A 16,627-nucleotide genomic window follows, 5' to 3' on the forward strand; every position below is an offset into this window, starting at 1 on the left:
ATAGGTATATCTCCAACAAGCACATAGCCTATATGTAGGCTGTATGATTTCTTAACCATGGCTATATGTGACCAAGGAATAACATATTTGCAGATACTGGCACACTTATTTATTCATCAATATGTTGCTTTACATATTATATATTTATTCATAAATATATCATATACCATATTAGTCTCCCTCCCCGCAGTCGTTACAGATTTTTATTAATTTTACTTTGTTTGCTGAAAAGTGGCACCCTGGGATTTTCATTGTTTCGTGACCCCTCCCGTTCGTAATCTTCGGTCGATGAAACCAGTTGAACTATTGGCTGTTGCCGGGGGAGGTCCCGATGCGTTCACTACGACGTTCCGAGGACGGGACCACGGAGAGTTTTACAGTAATGGAATGTTCGTTAGTTACGAAGCGACACTGGTAAGCTATATATTCCCTTAATATGAAAAAGATGTTATTTTGATATCAAATGTAAAGCAACTAGTTGTGATTGCAGCGCCTCTCATCAGGGGAATACATCGGCTTACCTATATAATAGACCTATACTGTTCCTGACAATTGCGTCAGATAATAAAAGCGGAAATGGGATTAAGGATTAATACCAATTGATTAATTAATCTTCTGTCTACGCCAAAATCGTACTGAAATTTATGCGGGTTCATTGCGGTATCTCTCTGTGTGGAAAGAAAACTAGTGCTGAAAATTTTCCAAAGTTGAATATTGCCTCGATATCAGAGCAATCACCCCCCCCCCCCCCCCCCCCTCAAACAAAAGTAATGGGTTAGTTCCATTTTCTTTTACAGTTTGCATAGAGCGCATTATTATTCTAGCTTATATGTAATTACATGTCATACAACCGGTAAACTAATAGCTTTATCGATTTTACAATTAGGGGGCAACATCAACAGATGGGGACACGCTCCGAATATACAAATCAACTTTACTAGAACCAGAGAAGGAATGCAGCAAGGCTAAACGTTTTGGAGTACACTTTTGCGATTATTTTTCTACTGTGCAACGATTCAGCGCTCAAGTTTTAATACACAACCAAGAAGGTATGTATTGTTAAAAGTACAGAGAAATAATCACATCTCAAACGCGTTGAGGTTAAAAATGTACATGTGCATGATGTTACCAAAACTTCAAAAACTTACGATGCACAACTTAGGGGACTTTTCGTTAGTTTTCGGTCTATGTTGTAGCCAGGGTTGGGTTGGTATTAGGCCTCATCCCTACCCGAAATGTATGGACTAACATCGCCGAAGCAATTGGTTCATATGGTGATATGTATACAACACGACCCTCCGAAATAACACCCCCCCCCCTCCAAAAAAAAAGTTCTCCATCGACTCAACCCGTACAACGGAACCTCTCCCCCTCATAAGCTCTCGGCGCTACCCCCCCCCCCCAATTAATCGTGACTTTTCTTGCCAAAATATGAAAAATTCATATAAAAGTACAATGGTTAATCTTCACCTTTTAAATGATGATTTTATAAATGACAACATTCTTACCTTCGATTAAGAAAGAGAGTGTATTTTAAGAATCTACTCTTTTCAGCTGCGTCACTTCTTTCTTTTGAGATGCGTCACTTCCGGTTAGACCGAAGGAGAGGCAAATCCATCATGCTAGGGCAGACCGTGGGATATCTATGGATGGTGTGAAGGCGGCGGTAGTTGGGGGACGAGCGTGGGGACGGGTAGGGGGGGAGTCTAAAACGTGTCATTGAAAGTGGTATATTGGTAAAGGTATCCTTATTTACTTCTGAAAACATAAGGATGTTAAGTTTACCCTACACTAGCAATTCATATCGTCATTGCAACAACATATAAAATAGAACTGGCGAGTTCAGAGGATGTGGTCATTTATAGCAATGTTGACGCCATACAGGGTGTTTTAATCTTTAATGGATTTCTTTCTTGATGTATTTCTTGATCCTTCTCTAAATTATGACGTATGTCTGCCTGATTTGTATATCTTCTAGTTCTAATTCCAAGGGACGCCATACGAACTGTAGTGGTTTCTACTGGTGAAACTCTTACATTGTGCATTAATCCAAATATTCCAAAGGCTTGGAAAGGACCCATTGCATGGAGTTTTAATGGCCGTGACCCACTTTGGTTACGTCGTTGGACCGGTTCTACTTGCATCCATGTTAAACACATTCAAACGTGTCAGGCAGGTGTGTACGAAGCTTATCGACGTATCTGTGGAAGGAAGGAAAAACAACATGCTTACTTTGATGTCCGTGTACGGGGTATGAAAGTTATTTTCGTCAAAATGAACTTGATCAGTGCGTTAGTAACGTAACACGTTTTTTTCACCGGCGGATGAATACACCTGTAATTTGCATCGCGTTCCGCAATAGTCGTCTGCTATTGTATTGCGCACTTAATTTGTATTTACACTATACAAGCACGGCATGGCCTGAATAACGTAAAAAAATGACTAGTGACAAATTGATCGTCACGATTAGCTTGGAGTTCTTTGTTCTGTGGCTTAAAATTGTCAAAATATATCAAATGAGGTTTTTTCATAAGCTTTATAGAAGTTTACTTCCAGGAAGGAAAGATTTTAAGTGCAATTTTAACAATGGAATTAATATAGGTCTACGTATTATTTGTCTAGTTTCGTGTAGCCGAAAGTGCAAAGGTGCCTATAAACAAATTGCCAATTAAACCAGTGTACTCTAACGGTGAAAAAGAATTCGCTTATTTTTTTTTATTGTCGTAACGAGTCACGTTATTACACAAATTATTACAAAAAAAAAAACAATTATCTCTTGAAAATATGAATGAATTAGCTTCTCTTCTCAGACGTTTTTGCGGAGTAAGTTACAGTGAAAACATTACAGAAATGGGAATAGTCCTACACTAATTTAAAATGCACGTTTCAAGGAACAGTAAACTTCATTCTCCAAAACATGATCGCTTATTGTCCTGGTTCACACATGATTCCGTCTGATCAAATACCTTTTATTTTAAAGCAATGACACTACAAAGGTTAACGCTTCACTTCGGACTGAACTTGGAATTGTTCACATAGCCTTCATGTTAAACTTTAAAGACTCAACTTCCAGCAATAACTAGGCTAGTACAGTATAGTATAGTAAGTCCGTATGTGTGTGAAGCACACAATTCACCGACCATTTTGTCTATGCATTGTATTGCTGTCTGGACGTCTGTTCATGTTGCTATGACAACTGACATTCATTTCATGTGCCGTATGCGTCAGATCCTTACAAGTGTTGTTCATATAAACCTATCATGGTTATCCGTGTTATGGTATTTGCTTTTTTACGTTGTTTTGAGACTGTTAACTATAATTAAGTAAGAACCAACTACAGGGTACCATTACAATACATTTGTTGGTTGTTCTCCCTGCATAATCTTGCGATAATGGCACGGTAAACCGGTCATAAACTTATAATGATTGTAACATTCGTTTTATAGAATAACAGGAAATAAATCTTTGAAAGATCACACGATCCTTCGAGAGGTGGCATGTGTCTGTCACACTCTCAGAAGCACCTGAAGATGCAGCCAGGCCTCGCGAGAGGATGGCGTCAAGGGAGCTGCAGCCCGCGATAAAATGGGATGCTCTGGAAAAGTGGGATAAAGAATAATGCGTTGCACTTTTCGGAATATATATACTTAAAAGCAAGAACCGGAGACTTCAAAATGGGGGACCGGTGACGTAGTTGTCACTTGAGCCCGTCGTGGCCCTCACTAGTTTGTATAGATATTATAGTAGAGGAGATATTAGAGAATGTCCATTCAATGTTACATTTTCGTTCGTACAAATTCTATATTTTCTTTTCCACTTTCAATTTTGGCAGCATGTCCAGATGGTTTCCACACCCCTCCGGCTTGTAGCAGTACTTGCTCTGTTACTTGTGTGCTTGGATACTGTGGTGACGATGGACAATGCTTGTGCAGGAATGGCCTTACTGGCGAAAATTGTGACACAGGTGAGATAACACTGCGTATAAGGTTAAAACAAAACCAAATCACCCTCCCCCAGCACATGCAGAAATGACAACCTCAATCCAAATTTCATCACAGATCGAACATCCCTAACCCGTGTTAAACAAAAATCAACACAATAGTTCAAGTTTCATTACAAAATATCCCCAACCCCTTCCTTCAGTTAGTCTCATGCATGCAGGTGCCATGAAACTAAATATCAACTCAAAACTGTTGTGTTTCCATAGCAACTCGTGGACAGTTTGGTTTGATTGATGGCGACATTCCCTGTGCGACAGTCGGTCTGGACGCGGATTGTAAGGGTAGCTTGATGTGCAGTCAACATGCAGGGTGCTCATGCGCTCCCGGCTGGAAAGGAATAAACTGCGATGAAGGTAAATATATTTATCTTGAAAGGGATGGAGAAAGAATGGGGGACGATGTGGGTGGGAGGGGGTCCGGCCCTATACCATTCCTCAGGTAAGGAAAGACATTTCTGACATATTTCTTCATTTTTTGTTCTTCAATTAATCCTTCAGATCTTTTCTTCACAATTTCTTCAACAGAGTGTGAATCCCTGACATGGGGCCCTGATTGTGTTTTCTCCTGCAACGGAGGTACCTCTTGTGACCGCTTCACCGGAGTGTGATATGGATGTCATCTCCTTATGTATATAGCTGGACAAGCAACCAGCGAGAGAGACGCTGTACTTTCATGCTTTCAAATTGATACATAGACGGATTAGCTTACTTCACATGAAGACATTTTTACAATTTTAAATTCTTTATCCAGCAAGTCAAACCTATAAGAAGTCAAATTTCTCTTAGTCTATACTATACTATTTCGACGTTTCAACATTGTATCATTATTATTATTATGATAATTCGCATATAACAATCGTCACAGAGTTGTTAAATTTATTTAATTCTAATTCACTTTTAGTGAATTCAGGGTCGGACGGAGCCATCAATTGTTACCGGCGCTGGGCTTTATCTCTTTTTTTTTTTTTTTTCTTTCGATGGGAGTTCAAGTCAGAACCAATGGTGTGTAAGATGAAGGTTAACAGGGTTTTTTTCGATGAAAATTCTTCGTCATATTTTTAGTGATATGTTTCCGGGGAATCAAAGTTTAAGACATTGAAGAACAATTAAAGAATATAAATGTAATTTATCACTTATAAGCTGCGATTAGTTATTTATTCCGTTATATTCACTTATCATTATGTATAGGCTACATAAAAAGCTATTAAGGTTTTTATAAAAAGGAAACAACTACTAGGAAAAAAATAAACAAAGAGAGAAAACAAGAGTGCAATCCACGGAGTTACTTTTTAAGAAAAAGTCGCCCAGGAAAGAACCTGGGCACGAAAACCAAACTACTTAACGCCTGATCCGCTTCTAACCCCAGTCCCCTTGCATCGGGACTGTGACTGTGTGATCATCGTCAGGTGTGCATCACCATTCCCCGCGAAAGGGAACAGATACTACACATGATCTTAGCCAAAAGGCCGAGAAGCGACTACACATGATCTTAGCCAAAAGGCCGAGAGGCAATCCACGGAGTTGCATATCTCATCACCAGCAAACCGTTTAAGAGGAGTAGTTTTTCCCAAATTTGCGCTTTGACCCCTTCCATAGTCATGGACTTCCGGTCGCCGTGCATGGGGTTAACACCACCGTTGGTCGTTTGAGACCAATAAAGTCAACATACAAAGATTCTAATCCACTAACAAAACTGAGGTCATCACTACTGCTCTATACAATGTATATATGTATATTCTATTTTGAGGGAGGGGGAGCGGACCCGATATTCACGTCTTTTTGACGTATTTAATCTGTTCCATTCGAGAGTGCTTCATATCCTTTGTAGTTCAATCTGCGCATGACACGATGTAAGGCCACGCCCATCGTCATTAAAGTCATAACCATGATTATTAATATAACGGAGAGAGCTGTAGTAAAGACACTTGGCATATCGTTAGCAGAACCACCTTCCTCGTTGTTGACTAACGTCTTCACGGAAAGTACTGAAAGTACAAAAACAATTCAAATTGGTTGATAATTTCATATTAATTCTATATTTTTATGTCCGGGGTGCAGAGAGGATAGAACAGAGACCTATAACATAGGGAATGAAATATCGCAAAGTTACCTTAAATTTCTGACAAATTCCGATACAGACAGTGGCGTAGGAAGGTACTTTTGAGTGGGGGGGGGGGCTGAAGACTGATGGCCGGCCTGAGGGAGGGGTCTAAGGGGAGGGGGTGCCCCCCTCCCCTTTGGAATGTTTTGCATTTCCAGGTAGCCTCAGATGCAATTTGGTGCAATATAGCACACTTCAACACCCACTCCATTTTGTAAACTTAATTTTGTATTTTCACCAGGCCTTAGATGCTATTTGGTGCTCCAAATGAGATTTTTTTTCTCATTTGGAAATGAAAAAGGGGTTTTCTGACTTGCGAAGCGGGGGGCGGAATGATACTTCCGCCCCTCCACATTTTTCACTGGGGGGCCCGCGCCCCCCCCCCCAGCCCCCCGGTTCCTACGCCCTTGGATACAGATATTCCGATGCTTAAGCGACTTCATCGCTCATCGCGGTTTATATTCTTATGGGCGATGGGTGGAAAACTCTGACTGTTCTTTTCAGACAGCAGATAGTACCAGCATATCAGTACATGTGTTTGGCCCAGACCAAGGATATAGTGACTATCTGAATTTGCACATGGATGATTTATACTCCTGTGTTACACTCACATCCAGTGGCATATATAGTTATAACTATTGTGTCTATAAATCGCGTATAACTCCGATATGAACTTACAGCTTTTTTCAGCGTTCTCGTCGTTACCGTCCAGTAGGATTGGTCCTCTTGTAACTCTTTTAACTTGCTGATCAGAGTCTTTTATGGATCGACGATAACGGTTCTCTTCGCAGCCTCGATGACATTCTGAATATGCATCGTTTACGTCACACACGATGACCTCACAGTGAATCCAAACCTGTAAACAAAACAACAATCAATGTGACGTTCTTAATTAGGTTTCACACCACAATGAGAGTAGTGTAATTCCGTCTGAAAGGTTAATCCTCGTGAATTGTTCCTAAACGATCTACTATGTAATGACCTTTTGGCATGCTTGCAGTTATCATTAGAATTTCTTTATTATATGGATATTAAAAAGAATGAAATAAACCACTGATAGTGTCAAAATGAAGATGATTGAAAGTGATTTTAATACATTTTACAAATTCTTCGGAGAGTCGAGAGTTGACACATGGATTGGGAAAGTATGCCTTAGAAAACTTTCACCTCTTATATAGATAATATTGGCACAGCTATAGGCAAATATTCCACTTGTATCACATATTTTTTCAATAATAAACCAACAAGAAGATCAAAACAGATGGGAAATCTTTTGAAGAATATATGCCATCATAATGACATCACAAACAATGACGTCACAGACACTAGTGTGTTCCACGTCCAGATGTATAGGAGATATTGGGGGATTTATCCAATCAAAGTAGGCCTTAGTTATATAACACTCCATCAGTCATGTCTCGACTTCAGTAGCAGCTATACGGATGAGGATTTTCAACTAACTTAGACTAGAATATCCTACAAACAAAATGGCGATCCTAGTTGAAATATGTGTACTATTATGCTGACATCTTTAGCGAAGTTTCTTTTACCCTGGGGGAAACACTCGGGAATGTTCATGTTTACAAATATTTTCCTTTCATGGAATACGGTTTAAATTGATATGTTTAAGACATAACTGTTCATTCAGGAGAATTCTTGAATGCGTCAAAGTATAAAGTTTCTACTCTTCAGAGGGACTCAATCTAGCACCAACTATATAGAAACAAATGGCGGTCTTAGTTCAAATGTTTTCACTATATTTGCTGATGTCTTGAGCGAATTTTCATGCGTGAAAACTTGATTTTGTTCTTAATTTATCATCATTGTTCCTCTTTTAATGATTATTAATTTCTTTGTCTATTGCTATTAGAACATTTATTTTTAATAGCTGGACTGCCACTAATCTAGAATCCATTGTGAGGATTACAAAACGGCAGTAAGATTAAAATTTAATCTGAACTTTCTATCAAAAAGAAGAGATTATCAAATCGTACCTGTGAAAATTCACTACCAAGATCCTGTCTAAATCGAAAACTGGTTAATTCGAAGTCCGCCTGTGTCTGTATGTGTGGTTTGAGGACCCTCACCGCAGCACTGTTGGCACCACATCTAATGGATGATATGAAATGTTGATAAAGTCATAACAATTCATTCGTCCACATAAGATAGATTGAATATTTCAGTCTATTCATTGTATGCATACTGCAATCTATATTATAATGCAATGTTGTATTCATAAATAAGTTATATTGGAATATTTATAGTAAAGCCTACTAAGTTTTCAATCTATTCATTTATTGAAAATTTCAAACCAATATCATCTAATGCTTTCACACTAATTTGTCATGAATTCGTCGTAAATTCATAAAAGAGTACACAGTAACATCAAACACGATGATGCGATAGAAAATGCTGTTTTTGTGTTCATATTTCGTTATAATTGGTATGTTTAATTCCAAACAGATTGAATTCAATTCAACTTAGTAGAATTGTGTATCGGTCCATTTTATCCTAGAGAGTAGGCATGAGATGACACAACTTTTTAACTACATCTTCGTCTAAAGCTTACATTAAAATGATCAGTTATGTTAAAACATCCCATCTGATCTCACAAGGAAAACATGTTAACATATAACTATATAAATAGTTTGCTATAGTCTGCTTACCCGTCTTTGATAAACTCGTACACAAGACTATCTTCATAGTTAGGAGAAGGTGTTGCACGACAGCTACGCAGATGGATTTCTAAATTGTCAGCGGCTCGAAGCAGTTCAGAACGGAAGAACAAATTCGTACCAAGATGCGTCTCTACGGGGTACTTATTGTATTTGACCGTGTAGGAGATGTCCGTATAAATGGCGAAATCGTAAACAAATTCACCCTTTTCTCGTTTCATTATGTAGTCACTGATCGTGACAAAATGCGAAAGAAGTTTCTTTGATCTGTCGTAATCGCAAGAAATCGGTATCTGGAGACTAAGGTATTCCACAATCATGTTTGTGTTATCATCGTGGTTTACGACACTGTTGGTGTAAAAACTGTGTGTAGCGTTGTCCTATAAGAAACAGAGAAACTTGAAGCTGCGTTTTGTGATGCTGAATCTGTTTAATATATCCGTGCTGTTATATACTCGAGCACGGCTAAATAATCAATATAACTTAGTTGAAATTAATAACTTCACGGCGAGAAATGATCACGTAAGAAATGTATTCTGAAAGAATAACATTTGTGGGACACAATTTTAGCTATAGATTGCAGGCTTGGGTTCGGTACCACATTCGGTAAGTGAGCTGTTTCAGCTAAAATACGGTGGGTATAATCTTCAACAATTCTGGCATAATATGTTTGTTCCTTACTGTATATTCGGTACCACATTCGGTAAGTGAGCTATTTAAATTATATGCGTGGGTATTATTAAAATATTCTGGCATAGCAATTTTCTTACTTACTGTGTATTCGGTACCACATTCGGTAAGTGAGCTATTTAAGCTTATGTACGGATAATTTGCAAAGCTTCTGCAGTTGGGGTTGACTGCATCACCCATCAGGTAAAGTCCCGTAGCTGGAAATGAAGCTTCTACCAGTTGTCTGGGAATGTCTATCTGGAATGATGTTGGACCACAAAGAAGGACGATTTCGTCAGCATATCGATCATCATCACCAGGGGTATCAGTTGTGACGTCAGGGGCGTCGCTCGTGACGTCAATCAAGTCACTTGTAACAGGAAAGTATGTTGTAGCCTCAGGTACTGCAACACAAATAATATCATTGCCAAAAAGTAGAGCGAGAATGTTGAATTTCATAATTAGTGAGGGGACATTTTCTTCATTTTGTTTATAAGTAAAACTTGCTTTAATTAAACTGATAACATTCATGGATGACCATCAAATATAACAATTAAATACTGACCCTCGGTGACAAAGAATGACCATTCATTTTTGTAAGTCGTGGCCGAGGATTCTATTCCACAATACGTTGTGCTTCTGGCCACTCCTGATCCCATTAAGATGTAATATGACGTCATCTCTCGTAGATACTGAGCAGGGATGGTGAAGCGAAGAGTATTATCACCCGGAAAGTGGACTTGGTATCGATTTTCAGAGTCAACCTGGTATACCATGTTTCCATTTTGGCTGTAAAGCGATATCATGGTGGATCTAGATGGACGAGCAACCTAAAGTTATGAAATAATAATAAATAAGGCCAATAGTAGTAATAATGATTTACCAATTTAAAGTGTAGCTGATCGGGGAGTTACTCTCACTTTTTCATTGAGATCACGAGCTCTTAAATTGCTGACCTCTGCTAGGCGTATTGTTCAATCACAACCTCTATAAATATTCATAAAAAATGCTTTAAAAAGAAGAAGACTGGAAAGGAAACAAAGAATTGATGGAGACTATAATGATGCTTACAGTCTGGTCGTAAATTAGCTCCATATGTAAGTCTTGCAGTGGTACGCGTCCTCCACGCGAAGGCGTCATAGCAATTATCTCTGGAGGAGAATCTGTAATGATAGGGGGAAAAAATGTTTAAATCAGCAACCACGGTTTCCTTCAATTGTAGGAATCTCCACGAGAAATACCTGTATAGTTATAGGAGCAGCAACCGCAATTTCCTTCAATTTCAGGAATCACCATAAGAAATACCTGTTTAGTTATAGGAGCAGCAACCGCAATTTCCTTAAGTTTCAGGAATCCCCGTAAGAAATACCTGTTTAGTTATAGGAGCAGCAACCCCGGTTTCCTTCAGTTTCAGGAATCACCATAAGAAATACCTGTAACGTTTGTAGGAGCAGCAACCGCGGTTTCCTTCAGTTTCAGGAATCACCATGAGAAGTACCGGTACACCAAAAACAAGCAACCGGAGTTTCATACATGGATCATCAGTTATATCATTCTATAAATAAAATTTATTAGCAGTAACTTCCTCAATATTAACGGAACATTCCAATTATTTCCAGACATGTGATAATTGGAGAACTAAATGTCCAAGTGAATTGGATTGCTCTGAAGGTGATCGTTATTGAACTTTCTAGCACGTTTTTAGGCAATGCATACAAAGCTGTTTAGATGCACGTAGTTATAGTTGGTAATGTATCAAACAAAGACTGAAAGTGAGAGAGAGGAGTTTTGCTTGCAGCCCTGGCAGTTTTGAGTTGTCACTCCATGTGAATAACAACAAACTACTTTATATTATGAACTATATTATGTTGACATAAAGACATTATGGACTATTATTTGGACATATAGATATTATTGACTATTATGTTGACATATATTATGTTGACGGTGTAACATAAAACTTGTCTCATCATGTTGAAACGAAATATTCATTTACATGTAGATATTCTTATATTACATAAATAGAATGAAATAAAATTTAAAGAAATTCATAATAGCGATTAAAAACACTTACTTCCAGTTACAAGGGTTATACAAGTCTGTGGACTCACAGATCTGAAAAAAAGAGGTAAATATTAAAGGTATAACTGAAATGATCAATAACAAGATACATCATATATTTATGTATGTATATTATATATATATATATATATATATACAGCAGAAATATTGTCCACAACATCGTAGGTGTGGTAGGAAATTTGCATAACAAAGCACTTTGGATAACAGCTGATATGCCGAGATGATGTCACCCATGCAGAGGCAGGGAAGTGGTTGAGTGAGGGGTTGAGTGGGTGTGGGACCAGATTTCGTCTTATAATGGATACATTTATTCTATAACGGTGTAATACTAACCCATCACTGTCTTCTGCAGTAAAACACATAATTTCTTCTTCACCAGTAGTGGTCGGTGTCCACGTAGTATTTATGTAGTAGTCAGTCGACAGACCGTAAGGATAAGGGGCCAGATCAGATTTGATCATACCAGGAGGTGAAATTGTTGCTATTTCTATGATACTGTATATAGTGAAAAATCCACATAAAAAACGAGCAGTTATACAAACAGGTATATTGCTTGTTATGATTTTGGGTTATAGTAAAAACACCAATGATCCCTTGGTACAAGAAGAATAACGTCTAATATAGAGGGTGCGTTCTAACTGTAGTGAAATTACGGCCTTCCTTACCGGGTTTGAACAGTAAACGCAACAGGGTGTTTTGGGTCGGTAGGAACATTAAATTTTCCGACATGCTGTGACCAAGAAGGTTCTACTACAGTAGAAACTCCTTGTTGTGACATTGACTATAAAAACCTGTCATATATAGGCCTACCTGTTTACCACATCCGTTTTAATTTAAAAGGATAAACCCCTTTCTGTTTTGTTTCATTTACCTGACATTCGTAGAACTGGCTCTAGTGACGATAACTTCATGGTAAGTGCTGCTTTGCGGTATACCTAAACACGAATCATGAGGCCGTGTGGGAGGAATAATAACAGGCTTCTCACCACAAGAAGTTGGACTGGAATAAACATCCACCAGAAATTGCAAAGGGATAAAACTTAAAGCCTTATTGGATGTCGTATTCGCAAAATCCATAATTTCAATGGAAACACCATATAGTCCGGTGGATGCACTTGCTGCGTCCCATGTGAGTTCACATCCATTCTGTAGAGGGGACAATGAGATATGAACTCCTGTTCCATGAACTTCGCACTATACCGTACTGCACTGTTTGATTAATTCATTGATTCATTCTTCCATACGCTAATTTATGATTCATGCTTTCATATTGATTCTTCTATTCATTGATTCATCTATCAATTGATTCATCTATTCATTGATTGATTGACTGGTTCGTCCATCCATACACAGACTTATAAACTGAATAATTGGAGGTACCAGAAGCAATTAAAAATGTTGTTTTAAATACATTTACCTTGCGAATCTACAACCGTTCTATGCTGTGACGTGACCCTATATAGCATGGTTTTTACTTACACTATCGAGCACTGCTCCGGGTAAGGTAAAACAACCAGTTCCACAGTTAATTGCAAAGAAGCACCTCACATCGTCACCATCCGGGTCAGCCACTGCAAGTATTAATTAAAGTATGCACAAGTGTTAGGTATATAAACAATAGACTTGTTTCACTGGTATCAACAGGTATTATGCCACAGGTGCAGGAGATGGCCGATGGGAACGGGAGTCGTCATTGTGTTCCGAGAGTTCAGACCCTTTTTAATATAGTGATAGTTGAAGTTGGAGTTGTTTCAATCTAAGGGGTCTCCTACTGTTCCGTTGGTAATTTATAATGTATTACGAGAAAAAAGTTGTGTGCAATAAAACAAAGATCCATCAGAATGATAACAGGACATTTAAAGGTTTCGTAAATGTATACCGTTTATGACTACGCCTATGTACCTATGTATGACGTAAATGACTCACAAATAATGATAATTAAAAAGAACAATTAATCTGATAAGAATTTATTATTTCGAAAGTCTGCCATAGTCATCAGAGGTGGGAGTTGGAAATGAAGTGTTGGGAAGCAGTAAGGATTGAGATAATTTGGTTGGGTAACTGACCCTCTCCCCCCCCCGCCCACCCCCTCCCAAGTGGCTATAAGTAATCTATGTCATACCTGGTATTGTGATGGACTTCTGGCATTCTCTGTGATATCGTACAATAGGTAATATGGTAGTAGTTGGGGAAGAGTTAATCAAGCCCGTGTCACTTCGAACTGTTAAATCAACGGAAGTCGTCAACGTCCAACGTGCATCGGCTCCATTCAAAAGAGTACTTATCCAGCAACAATTAGAAAACCTGAATAAATTTAATTAATAAAAATAAAGTTTAATATCATCGCTTTTATTTAAAGGAAAAATGGCTTTACAAATTTTTTTTTTTTACTTCAATACAGCCTTCCTGTACATCTAAGTCAAAAGTGTAGTTTTAATTTTTTTTTGTTTTTTTGTCATATGAAACACTACATTAAATAAACGTCTGAGATTTACCCTTCATTGTAAATGAGGATCTTTTGGTTTCTCAATAACTTAATTTCAGAAATAATTTCAGGTTTTTGTTACAGAGCTATACTTTATAAGTTCTTCCCTCTATGGTGAGGCTTTTCAACAGAAGCTGTCCTTACCCCCTTTTTCTCTTTCTGCCCCTAATGTTGCCCACGTTTATCTCCTTTTTAGCCTCCAAGAATTTCTAGATACTTAATATGATAAATTAAACCTCATGAAAGGTTGTTATTACTGCCCCCAGATATGTCATAGAAGTACATTTTTTGTCTAATTAAACACCAATCGCTACCGGCTCAGTTATCTAACCGGCGGCGCTGAGGACTTTAACCCGACCGCAAAATACGAATTTGGCGCCTCGGAAAAAACCCGCACTTTTCGCGACCAAAGAATAGATCGGTGCATTCGATGTTGACGTTGAAATTTAATGGTTACAGGTGTATGTTTAACTCACCATATTTCAAATGTAGGAATGTTAGGTTGGTACAAGGCTGAACTGACACCACTAGTCCAATCTTCCGCCTCACTAAAGTCCGTACAAACATAAGAGAGTTGCTGATTTAATCCAGAGCAGGAACATTGCAGCGATCCTTCTCCGGTTAACATATTCCCCTCAGCGATATCTTCATCGGTACAATAGTGACGACTTCCGGTACTGCGACGCCATGACATTCGATAGGATATTTCAATCTAATGGAATATTGAAATAGAATATTTCAATCTAATGGAAGATTGAAATTATCGTTAACGTGCTTTTGTTTTGTATAATTGGATGAAAATAGAGATATAGAGACACAGAAAACGTTTTTAAAAGTCGCATTGTGAACCGTTGTCAAGTTACATTGGAATTATATTATCTGAGTTATGCCTTACATGTTTCTTGTCTATTCTTGTCTAAACTGTTTGGAATTAATTTTACAAAATAAATGAAAAATCATGATCATTAAAAGATAAGAGGGAGCAAGAGAGAGAGGGAGGTGTGAGAGAAAAGACATTCTTGCAAATCCTATAAACATTGAAGGTGATGGAAAGTTTGATGTTAGCAAATGTTGGTTAATATCGAGTTATGAACCTGACATCACACATGTACCGTTACCTGTTGTGACTTCAGAGAAAGCAATGTACATATGCATGGGATTGATATATTCAGTAAAAACAACTTTACTGAAGTTAGTCAATTCCTCTTCTTGATTCTTCTTCTTTCAACTTTTGCAGCCGTAAAGTTGGATTACAGTTTCTTGTAGATTTCAACAAGAAGGAAATACCATGTTGTCACTATACCAAACAGTACTATAAACCATTTAAACCAAACAAATACTAACAAACATACAAACAAGAGATTGCTGAGAATAATAAAACGTAAATCAGCAGATGAAACACTATGACGTTATATCTTCAAATTGAGTTCATTCAAAATTATGTATCTTAATGAAAAGGATTATTAATAGGCTTAGGTTTTATCCGTGATGGAACAAGTGGTTACAGAATTTTTTTGATGTTCACAGGAAACTTGACTGAACATTTATGATCAAAGCCACTCAAGCCAGATTGACATATGCTTGTGTTATCAAGAAGAACTGACATATTAAAGAAAAACTCAACTGTTTCAACTATGAACTTGTGAAAATTTGAAATATATTATATTATATAATATATATATATATATATATATATATATATATATATATATATATATATATATATATATATATATATCGTCCGGCTTGACAAATGTATATAATTCAAAAGAAAGTTACACATAGCCTACCTGTGTAATGTTACTACTTGGATATGGGTTGACTGGCCGCCAAGTGATAATACCTCCCCTAAAATGAGATGCATCTATCTCACTAGAAAAGATGAACAAATTAGCTAGAAGAAAGTAAATTGGCTTCATTTTTACTTCCTCTCTTTCAATCTTAACCGGGTTTTCTGTTAAACAGCTGGTTGTCGACTAACCCTTAGATGAGGTTTTATTATAAAGGCTCTTAGTATTTATACAATTCAACGATCTCAATTGTTGAAATATAGCCTTACGACATGTTTATATAGAGGGCGGTCAGACTCCACTCTAGGACAATTTGTTACCTGCGATTATGTACAGTATACAGCCTTATTTCGTAGATTACCAATGACATGTATAAATTTCATTCTGACAATCCCGGATTTTCACAGAATTTTATTGATAAGGCTTTTATCTGATTAACCTTCTTTAGAAAGATGACGTATAAGGCATTTTCAAGTATTGTTCAAGTCCTATATATTCTACATGCATGCAACGAATGCTAGCACGTGATAACAAAAGGAAGGAAGAAATGTCATCCAGTATGGTACTGAATGGATAATCACCCCTAGTGAGTCATGAGCACGAATCCATGTCTACGCAGTATGTACAACATGTTATAGAGCAATGGTAACCCCCCACCCCCACCCCACCCCACGCCGTCTTGTCTGGAAAGTGATCGGTATTATAAAAATCTCGGGTAGCTACGCGAAATATGTTTCGGGATTAAATTACCCAGCATGCCCTCTCCCTACCACCGTATCCCATCTTCACTCTTAATGTGTTATGCCAAGAGAATTGCCCGGGCCG

At 37.8% G+C, this 16,627-nt stretch overlaps 2 protein-coding genes and 1 non-coding gene across 6 annotated transcripts in view; 1 reads left to right on the forward strand and 2 right to left on the reverse strand.

Moving 5' to 3' along the window:
* The window catches only part of LOC139958838 (uncharacterized), a 17,372-nt gene extending 12,391 nt beyond the window's left edge, over positions 1-4,981 (forward strand). For 3 of the 4 annotated variants that reach the window (XM_071956214.1, XM_071956215.1, XM_071956216.1), the window contains 5 exons: positions 233-414; positions 887-1,049; positions 1,979-2,251; positions 3,833-3,964; positions 4,208-4,981. In XM_071956214.1, coding sequence (XP_071812315.1) covers positions 233-414; positions 887-1,049; positions 1,979-2,251; positions 3,833-3,964; positions 4,208-4,443 — 986 coding nt within the window. In that variant the 3' untranslated portion in view covers positions 4,444-4,981. The remainder of the gene's footprint in view (positions 1-232; positions 415-886; positions 1,050-1,978; positions 2,252-3,832; positions 3,965-4,207) is intronic. The other variant, XM_071956218.1, reaches the window with a different exon arrangement.
* Positions 4,982-5,120: 139 nt separating this feature from the next.
* On the reverse strand, positions 5,121-16,042 carry LOC139958837 (uncharacterized). The gene is made up of 14 exons (XM_071956213.1): positions 15,803-16,042; positions 14,489-14,724; positions 13,650-13,831; positions 13,007-13,098; positions 12,399-12,673; positions 11,861-12,022; positions 11,520-11,560; positions 10,517-10,608; positions 10,011-10,275; positions 9,551-9,849; positions 8,768-9,156; positions 8,096-8,210; positions 6,780-6,957; positions 5,121-5,985 (listed from the first exon to the last, which is right to left on the reverse strand). Exons 1-14 carry the CDS (start codon positions 15,929-15,931, stop codon positions 5,789-5,791), a joined length of 2,652 nt encoding a protein of 883 aa, XP_071812314.1. The 5' UTR covers positions 15,932-16,042; the 3' UTR covers positions 5,121-5,788.
* Positions 5,279-5,478, reverse strand: LOC139959194 (U2 spliceosomal RNA). The gene has a single exon (XR_011789979.1). It is a non-coding gene; the product is annotated as a U2 spliceosomal RNA (small nuclear RNA).
* Positions 16,043-16,627: the final 585 nt, after the last annotated feature.

Source organism: Apostichopus japonicus, chromosome 18 (genome assembly GCF_037975245.1).
Source record: "Apostichopus japonicus isolate 1M-3 chromosome 18, ASM3797524v1, whole genome shotgun sequence".
Classification (NCBI taxonomy): Eukaryota; Metazoa; Echinodermata; class Holothuroidea; order Aspidochirotida; family Stichopodidae; genus Apostichopus; species Apostichopus japonicus.

Bases quoted from the DNA above. Each gene is read 5' to 3' on its own strand.
- LOC139958837 (XM_071956213.1), bottom strand. From the start codon at position 15,931: ATGAAGCCAATTTACTTTCTTCTAGCTAATTTGTTCATCTTTTCTAGT. The intron at 11,561-11,860 runs GTTAGTATTACA...TCTTTTTTTCAG, and splicing joins ACTGCAGAAGACAGTGATGG to ATCTGTGAGTCCACAGACTT. The intron at 8,211-8,767 runs GTAAGCAGACTA...ATCATCCATTAG, and splicing joins TACGAGTTTATCAAAGACGG to ATGTGGTGCCAACAGTGCTG.